At 34.7% G+C, this 25,613-nt stretch overlaps 4 protein-coding genes across 4 annotated transcripts; 2 read left to right on the top strand and 2 right to left on the bottom strand.

Moving 5' to 3' along the window:
• Positions 1-701: 701 nt before the first annotated feature.
• Positions 702-10,167, bottom strand: LOC111795096. The gene is made up of 6 exons (XM_023677341.1): positions 9,837-10,167; positions 9,581-9,724; positions 9,435-9,511; positions 9,190-9,350; positions 1,181-1,272; positions 702-853 (listed from the first exon to the last, which is right to left on the bottom strand). Exons 1-6 carry the CDS (start codon positions 10,165-10,167, stop codon positions 702-704), a joined length of 957 nt encoding a protein of 318 aa, XP_023533109.1.
• A 2,360-nt stretch (positions 10,168-12,527) lies between these two features.
• On the bottom strand, positions 12,528-13,572 carry LOC111795095. The gene is made up of 4 exons (XM_023677340.1): positions 13,208-13,572; positions 12,976-13,131; positions 12,818-12,888; positions 12,528-12,731 (listed from the first exon to the last, which is right to left on the bottom strand). The coding sequence occupies exons 1-4, from the start codon at positions 13,530-13,532 to the stop codon at positions 12,528-12,530; spliced, it is 756 nt and encodes a 251-aa protein (XP_023533108.1). The 5' UTR covers positions 13,533-13,572.
• Positions 13,573-18,175: 4,603 nt separating this feature from the next.
• Positions 18,176-19,790, top strand: LOC111795203 (immune-associated nucleotide-binding protein 9-like). The gene is made up of 2 exons (XM_023677494.1): positions 18,176-18,458; positions 19,057-19,790. The coding sequence occupies exons 1-2, from the start codon at positions 18,260-18,262 to the stop codon at positions 19,725-19,727; spliced, it is 870 nt and encodes a 289-aa protein (XP_023533262.1). The 5' UTR covers positions 18,176-18,259; the 3' UTR covers positions 19,728-19,790.
• A 481-nt stretch (positions 19,791-20,271) lies between these two features.
• Positions 20,272-25,400, top strand: LOC111795202. Its single transcript, XM_023677492.1, has 8 exons — positions 20,272-20,433; positions 20,519-20,548; positions 20,634-20,716; positions 21,708-21,858; positions 21,975-22,027; positions 24,659-24,835; positions 24,921-25,001; positions 25,092-25,400. The coding sequence occupies exons 1-8, from the start codon at positions 20,287-20,289 to the stop codon at positions 25,258-25,260; spliced, it is 891 nt and encodes a 296-aa protein (XP_023533260.1). The 5' UTR covers positions 20,272-20,286; the 3' UTR covers positions 25,261-25,400.
• The last annotated feature ends 213 nt before the right edge of the window (positions 25,401-25,613 follow it).

The following is a 25,613-nucleotide window of genomic DNA, read 5'->3' as shown; positions in this document are numbered from 1 at the left end:
TGTCAACCCATCAATCAACCCAAATTTTTTTGTTTTAAAAAACTGTAACCGAATCAAAATCTAAGAAACAAAAAAATCCAACAAGTTGGATTGAATAGTTCAAGTTATTTGATTCTCAGAATTATATGAACACTCCTAATACAAATTGAATAAAACTTAGATTTAATTCTTTGAATATCATAGAAAATTGTAAAACATTGTTAAGCTACGTATGTTATTCAAGAAAGTTATGTTTATGAAAGAACAGAGGTATGACCTGCATCACACGTATATGTCATGATTTAAAGTTATGGGGACTCATGCATTTTGTGTCACATGTGACACAATATCTGCCCTTCAAAAGTGTGGATAGATTTGAAAATATTATTATTAAAGAAATAATACAGAGTTAAGAATGAGAAATAGAATTAGGATTGAGGGTTCAATTTTCATTGATATTCACAATGTTTGAATGGGATACAAGTTACCAACTAATACCTACAAATAAGAAAGATATAAATTAACTAAATCTTGATATGGCCAACATTTTAACTTGGCAATTTGGCTTAATATGATCTGGCTTTCCGCAACGATGACACATCACTTTCACCCGACAATCTCATTTAAAATGGCCAGGTTTTCCACAGTTGTAACAAGCTTTATATGGCTTCTTTGACGACTCGTCACTTCTGAATTGATTCCCATTGCTGCTAGTCATTTGCTTAATCAAAATCCAAATTTTCCAATTCAATAACTGTAGGCTGATTTGCCCACCATTGTATTGAGAAAACAAAGGGCAAAAAGTCTTCTCGTAATCCACGAATAAGATAATGCCGCAATCGAGCATCACTCACGGGCTCCTCAGCATCTAATTCTGAAATTTTAGAACACAGATTTTTCACTTTCAAGAAATATTCTTCAACAGAAAAATTAGCTTGAGTTACCACAGCTAGTTCATTATTTAGAAATTGCAATCGAGCTGTATTTTTCCTAGTGAACAACTTTTGAAGTGTTTCCCACACTTGCTTTGGTGACTTTAAATCACGAATATGATCAATATATTCCTTGCTAATCAAAGTTCGCAAGGTAAATAAAGCTTTTCCACATTTGATCTTCCATTTTCGGCGATGGAATTAAATCCCATAAATCTTACCCTGTAGATAAGCTTCCATACATAACTTCTAATAATTATAATTATTGCCAACAACCTTTTCCATAGCTATATCCACAGGAGCACTTCCACCATTTATCTCGTCGAGTAATAATATCGAACCCTTGATTACCAACTTGGCTCTGATACCAACTGACACAATATCTATCACTCAAAAGTGTGAATAAATTAGAAAATATTATTACTCCCGAAAACAATACAAAGTTAAAATGAGAAATAGAATTGCGATCCAAGGTTCCATCTTCATTGATATTCACATGTTTAAATAGGATACAAGCTACCAACTACTACCTACAAATAAGGAAAATATAAACCAACTAAATCTTTGATAATAAAATAAAAAATACTGACTAATCAAACTAGCAATAAGTTGCTCTAAATTCTGACAACGTGCATCGGAATACCCTCCTCTCATGATCAATACGGGGGCGTACAGTACAATATTATGTATACCATGATATTATGCGCGTTCCTTTCCCTCTACGATTTTTCCAGTACCTTGAGTGTAAACTAGTCGAAAGCTAGGTCTAGGGGTACGTATATAAGCCCGTTTGACGGTTCATGTGTACGTACTGGGCTATGAGTAGTGAAGTAATGCACACCTAATTGGCCTACAGAAAAATAAGACCAAGACCACGAGGACAATAAAAAGATAGGTTCCAATATGATTGTATGTATTTACATTTTCTAACCCTAATAGGTTACAATATGATTGTAATATATTGTATTTGTATTATCTACTACCAACCTTAAACTATGAGAAAAATGTGGCATAATCCAAATCTTCATTTTATTATCGTAATAATTATTTATTATTAAGAATGATTGCTAAATAATTTAAAATACTAAAAATTGAAGTCTATTATTTATAATATATTTGTTAATGAAAATTAAATTAAAAATTATTTTAGTAGTTTGACTTAATAAAAATAAATTAAGTAATAAAAATGATCTAAAATTAACTAATAATTAAAGGTAATTGCTAGAATCAGACCTAAAAATTAACTATCACAATACTTATATTCCCACATCTCTTACTCGACTCGACGTAGAAGAGTAACATGAATGAATATAAAATTGTCATTATTAAAGTCATTTTTAAGTCTTATATTAATAATACGTTGAGGCAAGGGTTGCGATGGATGGGACAAAATGCTAGTTACCATGAGAGACTATCATTACGTTCTATGTGTACTTTTGTATCATTTCAATTATTTCTCGAATTTTCTAAACATTTTTTTTCTTTTATTTAGTATGTGAACATAATGCTTTTTATATTTTTAAATAAATTCAGATGCATTATTTTTTGCTTGATGATACGAAATATGTCGTCTTAATTATGCTACAAAGACTTCATATCGGACGACAAGATTATACCATATATATTGTTCCAAAATGACAACAAAATAGATTCGCATAAAACGAACTTAATTTTATAGTATTATTTATAAGGATTTAAATAATTAGCTAGTTGTGCACGATTTTAATTCACCAAGGTTTAATTCAAGACTATAAATATCTATTCATGTTGTTGTTTTAGTATTACGATTTTGAATATTAAAATATAAGTTCTATACTTCTTAAACCATGACTTTGTTCATTTGCATTTCTTCTTTGCATGCCAGAGTGATTCAAAAAAATTTAATACAGGTATCTCGTGCAGTGATTCGAATCATGAATTTAGAAATGAGTCTTCATTAGTACTTGATTACCTAGATAATCCATTTTAGAACTTTATCTAAGTTGATTTATTATGGTTTTGAAACTTTTGGATATTTTAAGTCTAAAAACCTTATTCTAAATTGAGTTGGTAACCTTGAATCGTATACACGAAAACCTATGGAATAATGTTACTTCAAATTTTTCGTTGGAAAGGTGTTTCCGACAAGCTCCGAATCTCGAAAATCTGCTATCCAAATGTTATGGGTACCCGAACCAAATCCAACAACTGCCTCCCTGCACCACTCAAACAAAGGGGGTGCAACATCAATATTGGGTGGCAGAGCTTTGCCAGCCGGTTGATATAATTAGGTATCAAGGATCTAATCCCCGACTTGCATCATTTGATTCACGGACATATACACGCTCCGAAGCCTTGATCTACCGACTCATTAAGTGAAAATTAAGCTCTCATATCTTTACTTTTAATTCAAAACGTTCGGGTCTAACAATTTTAATTTTTAGTTTTTTGGATAGAAAAAGAAACCCATTGGCATTCTCTCACAATACTCCAAAATGTTGGGATAGAGACAAAAAAAATAAAGTTGGAATACTGCAAGAGGACACATGATTGCGACAACAATCAACAACCATAAAAGCCATCTATCCGACCGTAAAGTAAAACTCATCATATTTTCTTCTACAAATACTAAAATTCATTTCAACAACTATAAAACTTAAATTTAAAAGAGAATTTCGATACTATTGAAACTAATGAGATGTGTTCAAGCTCAATGGTGAAGTCCCGAGTTGACTGGCTAATTCATACTTAATGCAGAGAGTCGTTTAATAGATATTATAGATGCCTAACATTTAACGTAAGTATAGGTCTAAATCGAGACGTTTAGTGGTGTAAATTGAAAATTTTGGAAAAGGGTTGGGAAATTGAGAGAAAAAAAGGAACGAATAGAAGAAAGGGAGAGTAAAAGAAGATATAATATATATATATATATTTATATATATAGATGGAAGTGATTGATGTACGAGGAAGCGTCAACGCCAAAATAGAGTGTGTTGTTTTTGCCGAATACAGAAGGGTTTGAAAAGGAAACTGGAAACTGGAAACAGATGAGTGGAGGCTAAATTACCAAAGGGAGCCATGAATAAAGGTAAATGAGTATGGTCCCTCGCCCACCTTTCCCTTTTTTTCTTTTAAATACATTAGGCTTCATATACTTTTTAATACATTCTCTTTGCCAACTCTTCTTCTTCTTCTTCTTCTCCTCATATCACTACCAATGCCATGATCGTTTTGGTTTAATTTGTTAATTGTTTCTTCGGAAATAGGGAATTCGGAATGAAACGAGACCCAGATGTCTGATTTACGAACTGGGTCACTGTAACAATCAAAACTCATCGCAAGTTGATATTGTTCTGTTTCGACTTTTCTTTTTGGGTTTTCCCACACCCTTATAAAGAATGCTTCGTTAGAGTCAAACACCGAGCGATGTGTCAGTGAGGAAGCTGAAACTTGAAGGGAGTGGACATGAAGTGGTGTGTCAGCAAGGACACTGGGCCCCCCTCAAAGAAGTGGATTGAGGGGATCCCACATCAATTGGAGAAGGGAATAGTGCTAGCGAAGACACTGAGCCCTAAAGGGGGTGGATTAGGGGGATCGCACATCAATGGGAGAAGGGAACGAAAAAAAAAAAAAAAAAAACGGGAAGGTTTGCTCATTTTGGTGTGATAGGAAAGCTACAATAAGCAAGGTAGGAAGATTGTGATGGGGTTGGATTTGCCACCAAAAGCATTACTTTTGATAAATGAAGTGTGATCCCATGAGGAGATTAATGGGTTTAAAACAAGGGTATGGGTATTGGGTTTTATGTATGGTGGCCCTAAACCAAGAAAACGACGGCATTCAAATAATTCAAAGCCAAAGGAAACAAATAGAAAAGAAAAGAAAAGAAAAGAAAAGGAGGATACATGGATGATGCGAAGGTAGGTTAAGTTACGAAGGGGTGGTCCTTGAAAGGGGTCCACGTGGCACGGTAGGCAAGGGGTGGTCATAGCCACATGGGCATTTGTGGTCCTAACAGGACATATTGACCTTTATTCAAAGACAAAAACTCAACATCTGCTTTACAAGACAGAGAGAGAGAGAGAGAGAAACACGACAGCCTGTTCACCAAAACAAAGACCTTTTTTCTTTATTTATTTATTTATTTAAACTTTTTTAGAGGGCAAAAGGAAGTGGGCTGGGAGTGTATTGCAGCCTTGTTGTGGGGGTGGGTCCAGAATAAAGAAAAAGCCTTTTTGTATGGGCCTATTATTTTGGGCTTGGCCCACTAATTGCCATGACTAGTTCCAATACAAACTTTAAAGGAGAAATGGGTCCCTTGTTGTTGTTATGATGATAAACTTGGTAGGACCCCTCTGTCTATCTTTACATAATCTCGCCTTTCCCCTCTTTTTTGTCTCTCATTAACTAAATTTCTTCAAATCCCACTAACTAGGCTCTTTCCCTTCCTAGTGTTCCGCACAACCCGTTAACAAATGCTAGCCCGATGAGCCGAGTCTAGTGGGGTGTGCGAGCCAATCTGGTGGGCCCATGCTCACACGCATGAGTCATGTATAGAAAAATACTATACATTCAACCTTCCTTGGATTAGAATGCTTCTTAAGGCCATGTTATGATGTTTTCAAATGATAGAATCCCTTCATGTTATATCTGTGATATTGTAGCTTTTGTAGGTTGTTTCAAAAATTCATGAATTGAATCAACTATAAGTTTCGTGAGTTGAAGTCGGTGTCGGTTAATCTTATTACGTCGAGTTTTATTGTCTTGTTTTGATTGACTGTTGAGTTAAGTTAGCTCATTGCATGAACATTTAGCTCATTTCAAAGCAAGGTTCCTAAGTCGATTCGAGTTAGTATAGCAGAGAACTTAACACAGTCGATTCATCATCCTTGTTTAAATAAGTTGATTTAAAATATTATGGACTTAATCTATGTCGTTATAAATTGTCATTTAAATTAGTTTTAACTCAATTTATATATTTTATTGAATAAATATGATACATACAATGAATTTATATTTATAAACGTGACTAAAATATATTTATCACATGTCTTTTTTTTTTTCTCATAAGAATCTGATATCTACAAGATTATATATTTGAGAATCAAATATAATCAAAATCATACTCTAATACCATCTTGACTATATCCCTAAATAACTTTATGAATACACACATACACTATATATATATCTATAAAATATAATATACCTACTATAAACTATATATTTAATCCATAAAGATGACTATATTCATAGGATCTATTATATATACTTTTTACATTACATTTGACGGTAAGGGACACTCCTGATCGATAAAGTTTCAGAAGATTCGTCAAATAATTTGTCTTGGAAAAATGTCTACAACGTTTAACTCGGTTTCTTTAGAAACATGATGAAGTCATCCACGAGTTTATCTTATTGCTCTTCTCTTTCATAGTGGTTTCATTTTACAAAAACACTTGTCCTTCGTGAATTGAACTAAGAAGCCATAAATAGAGTTGGTGTGCTCTTTTGAGTGGCGAACCTCAGTTTCTGTAAAATCTCATATCAGTTCAAGAGGGGAACAAAACATTACTTATAAGGTGAAGATAAAACTTTGCCTGACTTTCTCGTTTCACGTCGCGGTGTTTTTGTCTCGACCGCGAGGCTTGTGTTGGGGTTGACTCATTCAAGCTTTCCTCTTCAAATACGACAACACCGTGAGGCTTGTGTTGTGACCAGTTGGAAAGAACAAGAAACAATAGTTCAACGTTAATATTATTGAAATTCTACAGACGATGAAGATTCAATTGCAAACTCGAACTATTTTTTCAAATAGAAAACAAGAAAAAATAAAATTTAAACCATAAAATATTTTCCATTAATCCAAATAGCTGCCTGAATTAGAGAACTATTGCCTTAATCAATCAACTCGTGCAGCACAAGATGAACTTGAAAATCCCATTGTATGAACTCTTTCCAACATTATTGGAACTTGTTGAGTTTGGTCTTGATTTCAAGTTAAACCACTTCCTTGCCTTCCCAAATCGCTTTGTTTTTTTCTCCTCCACGCTAAATGTGTAGCTTCTCAAGAACCTTTGCCTTGAATACTTAAAAATCTCATTATTCCTATTTGTTTCAAACCCTAAAAGGGATGAACAATGCAAAGAATAAGATGATATCTCTGTCATGTTCTTGTTCATGTTCTTGTTTAAGCTTCGTCTTTGCAGAAACGTTGCATCTGCTTCTGCCCATTTATTTTGGTTACAAAGCTTTGCACTTTCTACGCCTTTGATATCCATTATCATCACCTTGATATCTTTGAAGATGAAACCTGATGAACTCTAATATCTGCATTAAAATAAAAATTACAAAATTTTGTAGGAAAAAAAGAGGGACAGCACAAGATATTATTGTTTGTTTTAATCAAATTTGAACATATTTTTTTATTGAATAATGGTTGGATTATGAAGAATTAAAGAGGAGAAAAGAAGAACAAAAATAAAACGTAATCTAACTCAAAATAGAAAATTAAATGTCAAATCATGTTATAATTTTTACTAGATTCTGCTAAATGAAATTCATATTGATCTTATTAAATTCTTTATTCTTTTTTTTTTCTTCCTACCTTGACCATATTCATAGATCAGAGATGTTCATCTGACTTAACAACTCGACCAACTCGAACTACCAAATTCAAATCATAAAAGTTGAGTTAGATGGAATTGTGTTGAGTTTTTAAAAAATAAAAAAATTGGATTGATTCAGGCATCGACATTATTTTAGTTGGGTTAATCCAACTAACATAAAAATAGGGTTACAATCTAATCCAACTCTACCTACTTTTAAAATTACTATAAAAATTAAAAATTATTTATGTGTTTTCACTCGGGAATGTTTGATATTTGAGTTTTAAAAAATCCATCAACACAACTTAGCCCTATCTAAAAATAGAGAGTTGAGTTGTGAACGGTATACGAGTTGCTTAGGTCAACAACTTAACATACCCGAATATTGGATTAGTCTAAAAAATTTCTCGAATCCAACCCAATCCAACCCGTAATCCATGATTCGATGCATTTGAGTGAAGGTAATTAACAAGCGATAACAAATATGTTTTTTTTACCTTTTGCACATGCAGCTTTTAACTGCTCGAGGGTTTTGCTTGTGCTGCAAACTTGTAGAACATTTTGGTACGTTGGTTCTCCAGGATTTAGGTTGAGTATATCAAAACAGTTCTTGTGTAGCTGTGTGTTACTGCACAATGCAAGCCCTCCTTTTTATAACTTTAAAAAAAAAAAAAATAAATAAATAAAATAAAATAAAATTATTTTCCTTGTACAACGTTGATTTATCTCCTGTTTTGAAAACAAACCTTCTTTCTTCTTCTCCAATTATTAATTCTCAAAGATATTATTCTTTTTTTTTCTTCTTCTTCCATTAAAGATATCAAAAAAATATATTTGTTTTCCTAAATATATTAAATATTTTCTACTGTTTTCACCCCAATTATTTTTAGTTAAGATTTGTTTCCATAAAATTTTAATTTTTTTTTCCATTTATGATCTTTTGAGATTCTTATATCTTCTCTTAATATAATCAACATTTTGTGATTATTTTAACTATTAGGAGATTAGATGGATAAGAATTGGATTAATTTAAATTTATTAATGTTTAAGTGAGTTAAATTAAAATAATTAAAATTTGAAATTTATTTCTGGTTCGATAATATTATAGTTGATTTATTTAAAATGGCTGTATTATGAAATATATTTAGATATCCGTAATTAGTTAATATTTTTTCTATAGTTGATTAATTATATTTTCTATTAATGATAGGATATATCTAAGATTTTTCCTCTTTCCTTGAGATTAAATTGAGAAAAGGTTGAATCGAGCCGGTCTCGAGTCTTATTGGGTTATAGGCATGTAAAACGCACACCCATATGGTAAGTTCCTCACCTAGGCTACCTTAGTTTAAGCCGAGTTGATTTTTAGGCAAAAAAAAATCTAAAAGTTGTCTTGATTCGATTCCTTTCACTGGAAGAATTTTAAAAAACACATTAAGCAATATGTGAACATAAACAAATTTTTAAAAAGTTAAATCTAAGAATTTTATTAAATACACGTTGGAGGATTAGATTCAATTAGTAGATATGTACTTTGGGTTCAACATAGGTTACGATATAGAATATTTATGGACGTTTATAGCTACTTTGAAAGGACTGATTTGATGTTGATGTGTTGATAAAGACACAATTCCATAATAATACATTGATACTAACATTGTTGCAGACAATAGGATGAGAATTGAACATACAATCCTGTTGGAGCAACGAGTATTATAACACTCGAATCATTTGTCTTGAAAATCCATAACCTTTTCAATCTCGAACTATTCAACAACTTTATGGGAAACAGAGTGATTTCAGATATTACTTTCTCCCCTTCTTCAAAACCTCCTATTATGCATTCTCCTTTCTACAACAAAAAATAAAAAAATAAAAAAAAACATTACCAAAACAACCAATCTTTCATGAATCCAATCAAAACGAGAATAAATACCTCTTTAGAAAAAATAATCTCTCGATTTATATACGGAACATCGAACGAGATTTCGGAATTCGTAATAGTTACCAAAGCTGTCACAAATGGAGAAATTTACAATCTTGTCACTTCATGTAATACGAGAAATAAGGAAGAGAGATTACCTCGACCAGCACATAACGTTATGACACTCGATCTAAACTCCTCTAAATCAATTGAAACAAAGGAAGAATAGTCAATTTCGCCTACTTTCTTCGGTTCTAATGGTTCCGATTTAAGTTGCCTTGTGTCCCATCGACGTTGTTGACCTAAAACATTAAAAACGTTAAAGAACGGAAAGGGTATTGTTTCATGATCTTGAATCAAAAGAAAATAATTCTTGGAACGAAAGATTGATTTTGATGGGAAGAATATACTAACTATGACGCTTAAATGCAAAGGCAATGCGTTCTTGGTTAGCGAGAAGAAAGAAGACGAGCGAATAAAAACCGTCGCGTTCCATATTCGAGATGATGGTAGCGACTTCGGCAATGGGGACGTTGACATAATGAAGTTGATCGCAAGAGAAATGGGAGAAGAATTGAGGCATGATTTGGAGGGCTAGAAGGGAAGGAGGGGAAGAAGCTAAGGAGATTATTATGGAGAACATGGTTGGAGAGCCTTCTAAATCGGCTGTGTCATGATCAAATCTTTGAAGAATGGAGATGGCATCTATGAATGGTTCAAGGGAGTCAAGCATGAAGTTCAGCATGCTGTGAAGTCACCGTTTTTGGATTGTACTCAAAATTAGTATGTAAACAACTTCAAGCCTTCGCCTCATTTTTATACTCTTCATATAGCCCTCTAAATTTCTACTAATGTGTTCCTAAAAATTTGGAGCTTTTAGTCCACTAGCTTGGGAAGGTAGGCATTCAGTTCTTCTCAAGTAATACTTGTAGGGATTGCTAGGCACACTACCATACGAGTATACCTTGCCTTAGGTAGTTAAAATATGCTTAGTTAGGACTTTAGAGGAGTATTTTTGGATGAGAATGTACCGTATGCTTTAGGTAGTTGATAGAATTATCTCCCTAATCAAGCATACATGAAAATATAAGATAGCTCCAACCCTTTGTAAAGCATAGTTATTTGCATTGAGTTAAGGTTAGAGTATTAGAGTTAAGCTGGTTAAACGATGATGTATATCATGACACATCTGATAGACTAGAACCTTAGGATTTTGAGAGGCAATTAGGGGCTAGACCTACATAGACCCAAAATGATAAAAATGAGACAAGGGAATCTCTTGAATCTTCGAGACCTCCCAAANAAAAAAAAAAAAAAAAAAAAAAAAAAAAACTCGTGGTAATCTATTAGGATAAGAATGTGAAGCAATGAAAGCCTACAAGTAGGTTGCTTACTAAGTATTTTCATATTCACTATGTTCTTCACTTTTATTTAAGGTAACGGCTGACCACTAGTTGAGGTGGAAGAGTGCTTAGAAGTTGCGTGCTGACCACTAGTTGAGGTGGAAGAGTGCTTAGAAGTTGCGTGCTGACCAATAGTTGAGTTAGAAGAGTGCTTAGAAGTTGCGTGGTCACAAGGGAGTTGTTCGGGCGTCAATTCTATGTGTATTTTGAATCAGTTTGCATTTATTTGAACATGACCTCAAACTCATTCTCCGTTTACAATTAAACTTGAATAACTTGGATTTGTGTTAGATTTCAATTTGTTTTTTTAGTTGTAGTGTTTGTTTTAAATTGTTAATTATAAGCTTATTAATATATGACCAAAGTGCAACTAGCCCACGAATTATTACAATTAAACACAACTCTTAATTATGAAAAACTCAAAATTATAATATTAACGAATGAACATATTATTTAAATTCAATAACTATAATATTAACCATGAAAGTAAAAATTCGATGTTTGTTTGATCCTACTTATTGATGTTTTATTTCGAAACTGAAGTTTAGTTTTGCTCTTCGATTTGACAAGCGTTAAAAGATTAGTTAGGTAAAGTTTCTAGTGAGCCATGCTTATGGAATAAGTCTGATTGTGAGAGTCTTATGAGATTCAATGTATGCTTGATATGTAGTTGAACTGATTGAATATTTACTCGATAAAGCACATTAGTATTAGTAAGTATGTGATACACCTCTTACTCACACATGAGGAGTGACTCACACAAATGAAAAAGGAAAATGTGGCTGATTCTTCTTTTTAAAGTATGAATGGACGCGACAGCCACAACATGAAAAATAGAGGTCGTGGGCTGGCTGAGGACGTGGTAACAAAGGAGGTCGTGACAATTTCTCACAAACTCATAAATATTTAACCTCGAGAAGCTGAGAGCATGATTAAGTGTTACTCTTGTGAAGAATATGAACATTATGCAATAGAGTGCCGAACAAGAAGCACAATGAAAAGTAAACCTCACATTCATGCATGACCAAGAGCCTACATTGATGTTAGCTAAGAAGATGCCTAGCATGTTTATGAAGAACCTCCTTGAAAATGGAGAAGACCTAGTGGAGAACAACAGGGTGCCTAGACAACGGAGTAAACAACCACATGACTGTGGATCAAAAAAAAGTTCAAAGAGATTGATGAGAAGTTCATTGGAAACGTGAAATTTAGTGACAAATCAATTGTAATCCAAGGCAAAGATCCATTATGTTCGGGTGCAAGAACTACAATCAATGTCTACTAACTAAGAGATATTATTATACTCCCGAGAGCCATGTGGCTATAAAGAGACCTCCACTATATTTTGATTTTGTATTTGAACCTTTATTATACTCTTTCCAAGTTATATTGTATATTTAAGTGCTTATGATCATTATGCATTTGGATATTTAAATGTTAGAATTCCATCGTGTCGCTCTATTTAATTAAAGTATATCATTTATCGAGGACTTTCAAGATTTGTGTTAATACATAGTGGTTCGTGATTCAAAATCTCGAAACGTTGGTGGTTACAATTACCTTGGAAGATCAAGATTAACTCCTAAAGAAATTATGTTTCATCCCAAAGGTGTTTAATTAACATATTAGAGAATTATGAAGATAAAAAAAGAAGATCAAATGGTATATATTGTAATTTTTGTGGAGTAGAGAATTTCCCATATCAGAAATCATCAGGAAAATAATATGAGGAAAAGTGAGCATACAATCCCAAAGGAGCAATGAGAATTAGACAGTTGGACCCAATGGATTTGAATAACCACAACCTATCAGATACCAAGTTACAATAGAATTGCATAGGATATAGAGTCATTGAGGAGTTAATTTCTTGTCCAATTGCAACGCCGCCAATTATGCAATCTCTTTCCTGTCAAACATGAGTATCATTAAACACCTCATTGATATCTATGGCTTGAACAATCAAGCATCATGGATATCATCAATGCAAGATACCTGTGCATCAAGAGTGAACCGACTACGCCCAACAAAGAAGGTAATTTTTGAACTCGAAATAGTGACATAAGCTATGACAAAAACCACAAAAACACAAATGAATTCCATAACAAAATCTTGCATTCTTCAAGAAATATAAGAAAGAGGGAAGAAATTACCTTCATAAGCGTTATCTAACCATCTTGCAAGGGTTTTAAAGAGATCTAATTCAATAGAGACAAAGGAAGAATAGTCGATTTCGCCTACATCCTGTCGGTACGAAGGTATGGATATGGGTATCTCGAATGTTGACACATTGTGTACTTCGTCTAAAACTAGATATCAAGAAAGAATTAGCAATAATAAGAACACAAGAAATGGGGAGAATTCAAGATTGAAAAATATTCGAACCATGTTTCTCAAATTCAAGGACCATGTGGGGTTGGAATCGCACAAAGGAGAGGGTGAGTAAATTAGAGCCTTCACGGTCCATGTCGGCCAAGTTGGTGACGAGGTCTGTAAGGGAAGTTGTGAAATAGTGACGTTGGTTGCACGAAAATTGGTTGAAGAATTGGGGGTCAATATTGAGGGCTACGGCGCAGCAAATGAAATTTTGGGGGATTATTATGGCGAAGCTTGATGGAGTGGATTTAATGTCGGCTATATCGTGAAGTCTATGCATCATGGAGAGTGCATATAAAAAAGGGCCGAAACCTTCAAGCTCAAAGAGAAGCATGGTGGGTAATGGGTGGATGTGGATGGAGATGGGTGGGGGTTTCGAGTGTTATCAAAACTGTATGCAACTTTGCTGCTTTTGGGTCCTTTTATACACTAATAACTCAGTTAGGGAGGGAATAACCACCTACTTTAGTGCTTGAGTTAGCCACTAATGTGTTGATTTTGAGTTTTTTTTTTTTTACTTTGATACCATGTTAGAAATAACGACTCTATGCAATGGTATGGTATTGTCCACTTTGAGTCGAAAGTCTCATCACTTTGTTTGTGCTCTACCAAAAGGCCTCATGTCAATGGAGAGAATATTCTTTGATTATGAACTCATGATTATTCAACAGAGATACATGATGAGAAGATGTATTCGAGATAGTGAAATACTAATAATTTTTTAACAATGACATGCATCTCTATATAGAGGCCATTTTGGAGAAAAAGGACGACATCTTAGTTATTTCAATCAGATTTCTATTGACCGACCATTTTTAGAGATGCTATGTAATAACCCAAAATTTTGGGAAAAAAAAAAGAAGGAAAGGAAATGCCGGAGGTTGCTTAGAGTTGAGAAGTGCGGGTTGACCTCCATTATACTAGGGAAGCCTTTCACTTCATTTTATCATCCCACTTCATTTAATAGTTGAGAAGTGCGGGTTGACCTCCATTATCCGGCTTGAGTCAGACACACTTAGATCTTTTCCACCTAGTTTCAATTCTTCGGAAGCGTTTAAGGTTAATATGACTACCTTTTAGCTGGCTTAAATTATTTTATGCAAAATTAGGCTTAAAGTAGTTTAAATTATTTTATGAAAAAAAGTAGGTGAGTCAATTCAGAATTCTAATTTACGATGTTGGACTCCTTAGTCAAAATTAAATTTTAGAGAGCAACGTTAAACTAACATCAAGAGAGCGTAGTAGCTTCAACCTAGGCCAACCACGTAAGTTACCAAAACCGCAATGTATGCTGAATGATAATACGTGCTTGAGAAATCGTGTTGATCAATGAGAAATTTAGAGTCATTACTGAGATTAATTTGTTGTGTACTTGATCGATGAAAAATCATGTTGATCAGTAATAACACGAACCCGATCTCAACATGTCTCTACATGTTTTTCCCACCTATCATTAATAGTTATTAATATAAGGGAACTTTGAGATCTAGCAAATGATGAAGACAAGAAAACAACATTGAATGGATGACTTTTAGGAAAGATCACTCGACCCTTTTAAAACATAAATATTTGGTGTGCTTCCCATTTAGTGCCTTTCTTCCATTCATAATCTCTACCATAATAGATATCCCTAAAACAACTCCTATACAAAAAAAATATACATTCATGCCATAAAAACACACAAAAGAATAAAATTACGACTCGAATAAGAAATGAGATGCGATAACATCCCGAGCACGTTTCATTATTTGAATGACAAACTTCAAACGAGAAAATAATCTAAATAAAAACGGGATGCGATTGCATCCCTTACAAACCCGTCTTTATTTATATAACAATAATTCATATGAAATTGCTGAAATGACTCAAACCTCTCTAACTTAGCCACTCCACGCTTCCCTAAGCTTCCTTATCAACTGTCTTACCTGCACAAACGAACCCCAACTTTCAGTACCTACAAAACACGTAACAATATTTATTTATCTTTTATTGTTCGTTATTTTTTATTTACAAAAACATGTTTATAATAATTTCTTTGTGATTGGCTAATTTTTTTAATAAGAAAACTAAAATTTACATTGATTTTAGAAATTATTAAATATTTTATTATTTTCATGTTCGTGACGTTGAAGAAGATGTCATTATAAATTACCATGAACTGAGTTGAGTTGAGATATGTGTAGCGGCGTACCTTCAGGGACAGATGATTTGGGGTTAGCCATCGATGGCGGTGCGGTTTTCATGTCAGCAGAATCCTCAAGGGGCACGACGACGACGCCGGGCCAGGGGCGGCAAGTGCAGTGCTTTCCCTTGTCAATGCGCTTATAGAGATCAGGCAGGTGATTGCCACAGCCCTTCCAGGAGGTCTTGTTGCACGTCTTGCACTCAACGAGATAACACATGAGGTCGAGAGGGTTGTAAGGCTGTGAAGATATGGGGAGGGCTGAGTTTTTTAGATAGCAATTTGTGAACCCACCAATGGTTTGAGCAATATAACAGCACAAAAAGCTTTGGGAATATCGTGGGTATTTCCTTGTTTCTTAATTAAATGGCGTTATTGCACCTTTTTAATTGTTGTTCAATTTGTCAAATCCTAGGCGTAGGGATATGGTTTTTTTAGGCTAATTAATAACCCAACCAAATTGCACTTTCACCTTTCTTCCGCTGGTTTAGAGTTCCAATGAATGGTCAAATGTTGGATTCTTATGCCCACTTTTTTTTTTTTTNTTTTTTTTTTTTTTTTTTTTTTTTTTTTTTTTTATAAATATATTCGATTTTCTAAATCTTAATAATATTTTTAAATTTTAAAAAATATATATATTTTTTAATTGTTAACTTTAAATAAAAATCGTACCTATTTTATTTTTAAAATATTCTTAAATTTTTAATATTGTTTAAAAAAATAATGTAATCTTTATTTAAAAAATATTCAATTTTGAATTTTAAATTTTTTTATTAATACTTCTTAGATTTTTAAAAAGTTCAAAAATACTCTTATTATCGGTGCTATCTTTAAAAGAATACCCATCAAATTTTCTATAATCTTTGTGATTAAAAGTTTTTAAAAAAAATCTAATATATATATATAGATGAAAACAAGTGACATTTGCTAAATTTTTTAATGTTATTTTTTAAATTTCATGAATATTTTTTTAAATGTAATTACTGAATAGTATTTTTTTAAGGTGTTTTTTTTTTCAAAGTTTTTATTATTATTTTTATAAAAAAAAAAAGTTAAAATTGTTTTTGAAGTTTTTTTTAAAAAAATTAAGAACATTAACAAAAATTTTGAAAACTATGTGTATTTTTTTAACACNAAAAAAAAAAAAAAAAAAAAAAAAAAATGTTTTTTTTTTTGTTTTTTGAAACTGTTTTGAAGGTTGAAAAATATTTTTTTATTAAATACTTAAAAGTGGTTCTTTTTTTAATAATGATTTGTTACAATATCTCTAAATTATCATCTATCATAAGTTTGAAACCATCTAAGAATAAATGAAGCTCCACCCGAAGTATCTTTAAGCCTTTGTTGTATAAATGAAGCTTGATTCTTCTTAATGTAACATTAATATGGCATGATTGAGATACCTTGGTTTATATCACAAGGTCAAAGTCTCTCAATTCAATGTTGTGTCTCATCATGTTATCATGGTTCCAAATCAACCTGATCCACAAGTCTTGACGCCATCCCGAGTCCCAGGATGTCATCAGTCATCATAGCTCACTCGATCGTGGTCATCAAGAATAGATCCATGTGTCATTCATATCATTGGGTTATATCGAAACATTGGACCCTCCCGTTCATGCCATATCATTTACAGACTCTGTACTAGATAGCGGGTATAGGATCCAACCTCTGACACATGGGGTGGGGTGGGGTGCAATGTCAACACACATGTGCACTTTGACACTGTCCTTGAAAGACTCATTTTAAAGAAAGTCGCCTGAGACACTCGTCTCGCAAAGCTCGCCCTCACTGTGACACATACATGTGTCACAGGATAGCTCGCTTAGGTTACAGGGCAAGGGGTGGTGGAGAGTTGACACCATATCTCCCCCTAAAATACATTTTGAGTCATTTTTTGTCTGACAGGTATAGACATGATTTTGGCGAACGAACATATGGTGTTGTGGAGCGTCCGACTGATGCCCGATTGAGACAAAATTTGGCAAGCTTTCATATTTTTTATGGACGGACTTGACTCCAAAACCACATGCCCAAATTTTCTTCAAAAGCCTAACTTTCAAGGTTAAGACTCGAGGCCCTACCCAGCCTTTCAACAAGCCTATCTCTAACACTCATGTTGACATTGTTACCTCAGTCTTGCCTATTCATCGGCTGTTCTTTCATGCACATATTTTTCATGTGTTAGATTATGCATCGTTCTCCTCGTTCGCATCATGACACTCATCTTGTCTCAACCCTCGCATGCCGGTTGCGAGTCACTATCGAGTTGCCACCTTGTCTTATTTACACATGAGGGTCACAACCTACTCTATTCATATCATGGTTGTGACATTCCCCCTACTTAAATTAGTCATCGTTCTCAATAACTTTCTTGAGACACAATTCCATCGTGAATTGTGACACTGTGTAAGCCATGGAAATAAAGTCAGGATAGTTGCAATTTCATTAAGTTCTAGGTTTTAGGTTAGATGAAAGTGTATAAAACTAATTAATTTGAAAAACTAAAATATATGATTTAATTCCTTAGCAAGATACAATATAATATCTCAAATTCTATCCTTGTCATTTCCCACAGAATTAAAGTGGGGAACCTAGTCCTTTGGAATTTAGACAATAAGGACTTACAAAGTATCTTTCTTTTAACCTCTTTTTGAGGAATTTATTCACTCCACTTGAACAAAGGATGCCTTGCCTCCGCAAAATGAGTTAATTTGGATTGGTTGGAGTTTTAGAATTTATTCTTGGAGTATACCTCACATGTACACACTATTATCCCATTTACATCAATGAGTTTATATGCACTTTGTGTATAAGAACAGATAGATAGTAGCCTACCCAACACAAGCTTAACAAATCACCAAAAAAACACACAAAATATGGTTCATCGGATTGCTTCTCCATTAACTTTGGTATTGGTGGGTCGTACAGGCAATGGAAAAAGTGCCACTGGAAACACTATTCTTGGAAGAAAGGCCTTCAAATCAAGGATAAGTTCTTCCGGAATTACAAAATCTTCCGAGATGCAATCATGTGTGAGGAAAGATGGAACAGTCATAAATGTGATCGACACTCCAGGTATAACTCATAAACACAATCTAAAAAATTTTAATTTTGTGTTATGTTTTTTTTTTAAAAAAACTGTTGGGAGTGAGTTCAAGGTTAGCTAATTAAGGGGTTGATCGTGAGTTAATGAGTAAGGATAACCTCTCGCAGAAGCCAAAAACAAACCCATAAGAGCTTGTGCTCAAACTGGACAATATCATGCCACTGTAAAGATCAGTAATTTCTAACATGGCATCGGAGTCATGCCCTTAACTTACTTATGTCAATAGAATTCTTAAATGCCGAACAAAGAAATTGTGAATCTCGAAGGGTAAGTGTCGAACAAAGAGTGTAATTTGTTCGAGTGCTCTAAAGAAAGCAGCTGAATCTCGATTAAGGGGAGGTTGTTCGAGGGCTACATAGGCCTTAGGGGAGGCTCTATGGTGTAGTTTGTTCGAGAGGAGAATTGTTGAGGATTGTTGGGAGGGAGTTCCACGATAGCTAATTAAGAGGTCAGTCATAGGTTTATAAGTAAGGAATACATCTCTATTGTATTGAGACCTTTTGAGAAAACCAAAAGCAAAACCAGGACAGCTTATGCTCCTAACATTTCTTCAATTTGGTATGTCAGGAGTGTTTGATGCAGCGGTTGGAGCGGAATATGTTGCAAGAGAGATAGCGAAATGTGTTGACATGGTGAAAGAGGGTCTTCATGCAATAGTGTTGGTTTTCTCAGTGAGGACCCGATTCTCACAAGAAGAAGAGGCTAGTATCCGAACCCTGCAAGCTTTGTTTGGAACAAAGGTTGTGGACTTTGTGATTGTGCTCTTCACAGGAGGGGACGAACTGGAAGACAACGAGGAGACGTTGGAAGATTACTTGGGTCGGGAGTGCCCGATGGCGTTGAAGGATATCATAGCCGCATGCAACAACCGCTGCTTGGTTTTCAATAACAAGACGAGGGACGAAAAGAAGAAGGGTGAACAAGTGGAGAATTTGTTAAGGATGGTGAATGCTGTGGTGAATAAAAATGGAGGACAGGCGTACACGCATGGGTTGTTTGCTAATGTCAAGTTTGAGACCAAATTGCAGGATGTGAGAAGCAAGCTTGAAGAGCAATTGGAGTTGGAGAGAAAAGCAAGAGTTGAAGCAGAAGCAAGAGCGCAAGAGATTCAAAAACAATCTAGTGATGAGATTCGAAACTTGAATGACCGCCTACGCACCGCGCTTGATAGGATACCAACAACATCATGTCCACCACCCCGCCCCAAGCGCCGTGGTAAAACCTGTGTTGTTATGTAACAACTGTAAAAATAAAATAGAATAAATAAATAAAGTAATATAATAAAATTGGATTAGACTCAACTCCTTCCCCCCAAATATCTCTCTTCAACACTTCCTCCAACTATTAGATAATTCTAAGAAATTAAAAAAAAAAAAAAAAAAAAAAAAAATTGGTAAATTTCCATGAGATGTTGGGAGACTAATTATTTGTGGAGAAAGTCAATAATCTATGAAGGTAGGTGTAGTCGATTCAGATCGAAAATAGGAGTTCTGGCTTCCCTCAAAGGAGGTAGGTATTGATGTTTCTTGCTATTTGGGACTAATTAATTATCTTTATGATTAGAAATAAATTACGAGAAAAATACCTACTTCTAGATGGATATAAACTCTACAAATCTCGTGAAGAAACCGTGTTAATCTGAGTTACATAGAAAGAAATATGAAAATGCAAAGAAAATGGAATAATAATCGTATTCTAGAAATCGCAGGGCTGAGGAGGGAGGAGAACGCGTTAGACGGCGGCTAGGACAAATGTCAAGCGAGGAAGGGGGCCGCGCATCCGTGGAGACAAGGGCCCATGTTAAATGTCCATTGGGGAGAAAAATCAACGAAATACCTCGCGTCGGGTAGGATTCGTAGGTTAGCGGCTCGCTACCTGAGTCATGACTTGAAACCCGCGCGCGACCCGAATTACCGACCCGACTCCTTGTTGCGACACGTTAAGGTAAGAGAATTCAGAATACATGCTTTTAGATTCGAACCCACGCACTTGTCAATGGCTGACCAGTATGCATGTCCTCCTCCCTCAGGTGCGTTCGTACGTGCGCGTGGGAGCACATGTAAGCTCCTTTTTTGCCCGTTTAACTCCTGTTTGCTCGATTTTTATTCCAATTCCAACCCTAACCATATTTTTATGTGAATTAGGATCTAATTGGAGAAATCAGTATTTTTGGACACCCTATTTGTGTAGAAATAGAAACACTAAATGAAGGGCACGCGTCAATCATGTAAGTCACCATACAGATTTTTAGGAAACAATACTTGTAGAAATCGCTTGGAATGCATGCATGCTACTGAATTTACCTTAGATGGTAGCTTTTCATGAAAAAATTTAGGTAATGTGATTATTATGAGTATGAATGTACCATGTGAAGTATTATGAGAATTATCCAAGTGTTGCAATTATGCTTTAAACTTCCGCTATATATATATATATATATATATATATGTATATGTTTAATTCATGTTGAAAGAAAGATGAGAATTTGTGAACTCTGCGCTCCGGGAGCTTGATGGATGTTATCGCCCCGTTGAGCATGTATGTTTACTTTGCATGAATTATGTATGATGATGCGAGATAATAGTTGTGTGCACACTCAGTTAATTTTCATGACTCACATTTATGATAAGTCTAGGGATTTGTGGTTAGAGTGACAAGTCACTGACCAAACCTTTCCCTTAAGATCCTAACAGACCACCACGACATACGAACCACCTCGGGATTACCCTTACGCTGCAAATTGTATGAATGGTGTCATAGCTTCGTGGGAGACCAAGGGATTCCTAATCAGAACCCAACAACTCCTAGCCGTTTTAGCATGGAAAACGTGTGCCTCACATCGTACATATCATTTAGCTGGATGAGATAAGGGAGGGGTAGCCCCTTCTCGATGAGGGAGACTATTTATGACCTATGGGGTTACAGTTCACTTATTAGCTAAGATACCAAGTAGTCTCATATAGCCATGTTGATGTAGCTACCGGTAGGGCACCAGTCATACACAAATTGGCATATAAGGGAAACTAATTTATATTAAAATATGAATGTTAAATCTTAATTAAATAAATGAAAAATAAATAAATAAATATTTTACGAATTAAAATTTTAATTTATATTAAAAATAAAAATATGGGCCGAAACCACATAAAAGCCCAACTACCCAGCCCATTAACATAATATTCTGGAGTCGGCTCGACATGATATTCAATTTGGAGCAGTTCAAAAGCGCAAAACTCTTCCTCCTTCAAGAGTTTCTTCAAATCCCGGACCCAAAAACCTCACAGAAACCCTAAAAGGAGAGTTTGTAATCAGATGTCGGACCCAAACGATACCGATTCCGACGCCCCCGAAGAGTTCACCGCCGAGCAGGTTCGTTGTTTCCAACTTTCTATATTTCTATTTGCCGCTTGTTTGAACTCGGTCGGAGTTCCTCCAGCTATGTTCTAAGGAAGCAGTGATTTATATTAGGAACTCATCTGTTGCAGGGAATACAGCAGGATGAAGAGATTACAAAAGTTCAAAAAGAAAGTAGCGCTAGGTGTGTTTTCAATCCGTATTTCCCATTACCGAATTGTATTTGGTGTCGAACCTTGTGCTTTCATCATTATTTCACCAATGACTTTTCTTATAGTTTTTGTAAAGTTTGATTATCCATTTATTTCCATGGATTTTTCTTCATCCTTCATGGGATTTAATGGCTTCACGTTTAATCTACTTCCGCATTGTGTTTAGTCTTCTCACTGCGTTTGGAGCTGTTTTTGCGTTTTCGCTTCTATTATTTGTTGAGCTGACATTATAGATTCTTAAGACATGGCTTCAATTATTTATTTCGATTGCATATGATATTGTCGATGGATTTCTTTATCTAGCTATATATATATATATATTGTATATGTATATGTATATACATATAGATATATGAGTGAGGATTTGAACCTTCAAGAAGTAGGCAATATATCTTAACCCCCAAATTTCTATCTTAAACTCCAGACGACGATGCAACAAGATTAGGAATATCAACATGTTTATGTTTTTCTCTAACCAAATTTACTGAAGAGTTGCTTCACCATGTTATAGAAGAGTTCCTTAGCCTTCAGTTTGAAGGAGTTCCCTCCTGCAATTGAAAGTTCAGATCCTTGACCTGCAAAGGGAAAACATAAAATAGTCCTGCATCCTGTTCCACACTGCAATAAAATGGGCAGAGAAAGGAAACAAGATTCGATCTCTCATCTTATAGTCTACTCATATTGCAACACCCTGCCCTAAGGATAACATAAGCAATTATTTTTCTGAGTTTCATCAGCACTAGCAGTGTTATTCTTGTTGCTACCATGGATCCCAAACCAGTAGAACACGCTGGTCTTCTTCTGACACCTATGATTCCATACCAGACTACTGAGGGAAGGAGGATAGCAATCTCAGTTGTTGACCTCTTGAAGAACAGGCTCAAAATAATTTTCCTGAACGTTTTGAAAACCAAATCCTGACATGTTGTCCATCAGTAGTGAAGAGATGATTTACCTACCTGATCAAAGTTAACCCTCCCTGAAACTTCCAATCATGAGATTCCTGCTAAATACCAAGTTCCATAGTCTCAGAATTTCTAGAGTCATAAATGTTGAACTTCTTTTATTTGTGAGGGCATAGACTTAAGATGAGAGCTAGTTGAAAGAATTTTGGGACCGTTGATCCTTCTTGACGTGAACAGATGTATCTACCTTTGCCCACCTTGATAACTGAATTCTCTTATGAATTATGTGACATTGTACTTTTGGAGATTAGAAATCACAAGCTTACGTTCTGCTATATGAGCATCTACCAGAAGTCCAAATCCCAATCTAACAAAAAGGGCCAATCCATCAGGTTAGGGTTTCTCATAATCAAGCATGCAGGATAACCCTTCCTCTTTATTTTTTTCTGCATTAATCAGGATATTCTTAACGAGTACGTGATTCAGGGTTTGTCCATCTTCCTTGAAGGGCAATGGAAATGGTAAAGAGAAGGACCATCTAAGGTTTTGTAGTGCAAATATAAACAGCACACTCATGTCAAAGCTTAAACCATGTTTTGAAGGACTTTTGAACCTTAAACCTTGAGGCTTGCCTAGCTTCAGGTTGAGGCTCAAATTTTTAAGCCTCTATACTTGGCCTTCTTTGATTCATAAGGGGATTATGCCTTAAACCGTAAAAATGTATTACATCTACTGTAGGATATAACATCTTGAAACCCAATCAATAATTTTTCAGTCCAACAGAAGAGACCAAACAATCATACCCACTAAAAGTCTCCAAAGGTCTTTTTGTCAGAGAATCCTATGCAGTGAAACTTTGCTCAGAAATCCATAATAGAAGGAATGCACCAAATTTTTTGGCTTGCCAGCAATATGTTCATAAAATCGAAGTGAAGTGGAAAGTAATGGAAAGACAATCCAACGATTTTCCTTGATTCTGCAGGGTTTTTTTATTTACAAATACAATTCTAAATTCCTTTTCATATGGCTTTATATGTTATTGTCCGTCTTTTTTTCATTGTTCAATAATCTAGTTCAAAAAGAACAAAGGTGGTTTAATTTTGTGCATAAATTGCTGAGGCTCAATGTTCACAACAATGGTAACTATGATTTCTTTTCACGGTTTAATTTCTTGTTGGCAATTATTTCATGAGTTTCTTACCTCAAATGCAGTAGGATTGTATGGTTGTTTCATGCTGTTAATTAAGGTGCATGTAAATTGGCTTGGATTGCTAATTATGTTTATTGCTGTTGTAATTAGATCAGGTTTTTGTGTTATTATTGAGCCCTTGATTTGAGCCTGGGCAATTCTGTCTTTTACTTAATGGGTTGCCCTCTGATCTGTTTTTCATCTTCTGCACTAACAAGAATAAGATTTTTAGGCACACCAGATGCTCTGAACCATGTTTTTTAATCAATGAAACAAATGATAGTTGGCTAGGATGGCTTGCTTTGTCATGCCCATTGCTATAGGGTATTTTCCGCTAAGAGCACTACTGAATCGAGGATAGTCGTTCATTCTCAGAATTCAGTGTAGTGTTGGGAATTCCTGCCCGCGATGCAATTAGATGATATCTGAAAGGATAGTGTCCTTTGATGCACGTCTGTTTATTACTTGTTTTTTTGGACAGAACATGATAAATGGCATTATTTATGTAGGGTTGTCCGTGAAGGTAAAGAACGTCGTAGACAGTGGGCCGAAAAGAAAACACCACGCCCATCTAAAAAAGGCGAAACTGTCGAAGATGTAGCAGAAACCCCTAGACACGACGATCAAGTTAGCAAGTTGGGAATGCTTTCCAGTAATCTTGTCCAACTGCTTGCCGAGCGTGAGAAGTATGTCTCTTTCCCACTCTCCATTCATTTCTGCACAGATTATAGTTTCGCTAAACATCTAATTTGGTATACTCTCCATCTATAGACAAGTTTTCTCATCAGACCCAGGCGATGAAAAGCCTGCAGCTAAATCAAAAACAAAGAGGAGGAAAAGCAAAAGCTCTGGGTGAGGGACCTGACTCTGTAGTTACTGAAGATGTTCTTCTCGATTTTATTATACCTTCTGAAATAGAACGACTCATTTTTGTAAATGCAGGATTGAAACGGTTCTTTTAAACGAGAGAGCACCATCTCAATGCTTACAGAACTCATTGGAATTTTTGAAGAAAAGGAAGATGAATATTCCAAGGTCATCATCGGTTCTCGACAATTCTAACCAAGCGTTACGCCTTCTTTCTTCATCGGGCCTTCTAACTAAGAAATAGCTTCTATTTTTTTTTTGTTTTTTCTAAAGCGATTTATTGGGTTTCTGTCAGCTTCAACAGGATAATGTACAATGTATTTGAGATTTTAAGTTCAAGACTGATGCAACATGGAGAGTAAAAAAGTTCATTGATTTCTTATAGTGGGCATAGTCTCATAGCCAACATAATTGAAAATGATGAGAGCAGTAAATGTTAGTCAATGAATGATTTTATTAAGCTGTAATACATGTCTTTATAGTAAACTGAAAATTAGATGCAGTAAAAAAATGTTTTTAGCTAATGATAAAAAAATGTTTTTAGCTAATGATTAAGTTTCTTTGCAATTTTAAATTTTAGGTTTGTAGAGTGATTCG

This window comes from Cucurbita pepo, chromosome LG05 (genome assembly GCF_002806865.2).
Source record: "Cucurbita pepo subsp. pepo cultivar mu-cu-16 chromosome LG05, ASM280686v2, whole genome shotgun sequence".
Lineage (NCBI taxonomy): Eukaryota > Viridiplantae > Streptophyta > Magnoliopsida > Cucurbitales > Cucurbitaceae > Cucurbita > Cucurbita pepo.
The sequence above is the reverse complement of the archived record's forward strand: the minus strand, read 5'-3'. Positions and strand labels throughout refer to the sequence as shown.

What these genes read in the sequence shown, in the direction of transcription:
- LOC111795203 (XM_023677494.1), top strand. Translation starts at nt 18,260, where the DNA reads ATGGTTCATCGGATTGCTTCTCCATTAACTTTGGTATTGGTGGGTCGT. An exon ending in AAATGTGATCGACACTCCAG is followed by an intron (nt 18,459 to 19,056) that starts GTATAACTCATA and finishes TTGGTATGTCAG; the next exon opens with GAGTGTTTGATGCAGCGGTT.
- LOC111795096 (XM_023677341.1), bottom strand. Translation starts at nt 10,167, where the DNA reads ATGCTGAACTTCATGCTTGACTCCCTTGAACCATTCATAGATGCCATC. An exon ending in AACGTTATGTGCTGGTCGAG is followed by an intron (nt 9,512 to 9,580) that starts GTAATCTCTCTT and finishes CATTTGTGACAG; the next exon opens with CTTTGGTAACTATTACGAAT. An exon ending in AGATTATTTTTTCTAAAGAG is followed by an intron (nt 9,351 to 9,434) that starts GTATTTATTCTC and finishes TTTTTGTTGTAG; the next exon opens with AAAGGAGAATGCATAATAGG.
- LOC111795095 (XM_023677340.1), bottom strand. Translation starts at nt 13,532, where the DNA reads ATGCTTCTCTTTGAGCTTGAAGGTTTCGGCCCTTTTTTATATGCACTC. An exon ending in CCTTGAATTTGAGAAACATG is followed by an intron (nt 13,132 to 13,207) that starts GTTCGAATATTT and finishes CTTGATATCTAG; the next exon opens with TTTTAGACGAAGTACACAAT. An exon ending in GGTTCACTCTTGATGCACAG is followed by an intron (nt 12,732 to 12,817) that starts GTATCTTGCATT and finishes CATGTTTGACAG; the next exon opens with GAAAGAGATTGCATAATTGG.
- LOC111795202 (XM_023677492.1), top strand. Translation starts at nt 20,287, where the DNA reads ATGTTAAATGTCCATTGGGGAGAAAAATCAACGAAATACCTCGCGTCG. An exon ending in CAAAAAGAAAGTAGCGCTAG is followed by an intron (nt 22,028 to 24,658) that starts GTGTGTTTTCAA and finishes TTATTTATGTAG; the next exon opens with GGTTGTCCGTGAAGGTAAAG. An exon ending in CTGCTTGCCGAGCGTGAGAA is followed by an intron (nt 24,836 to 24,920) that starts GTATGTCTCTTT and finishes CTCCATCTATAG; the next exon opens with ACAAGTTTTCTCATCAGACC.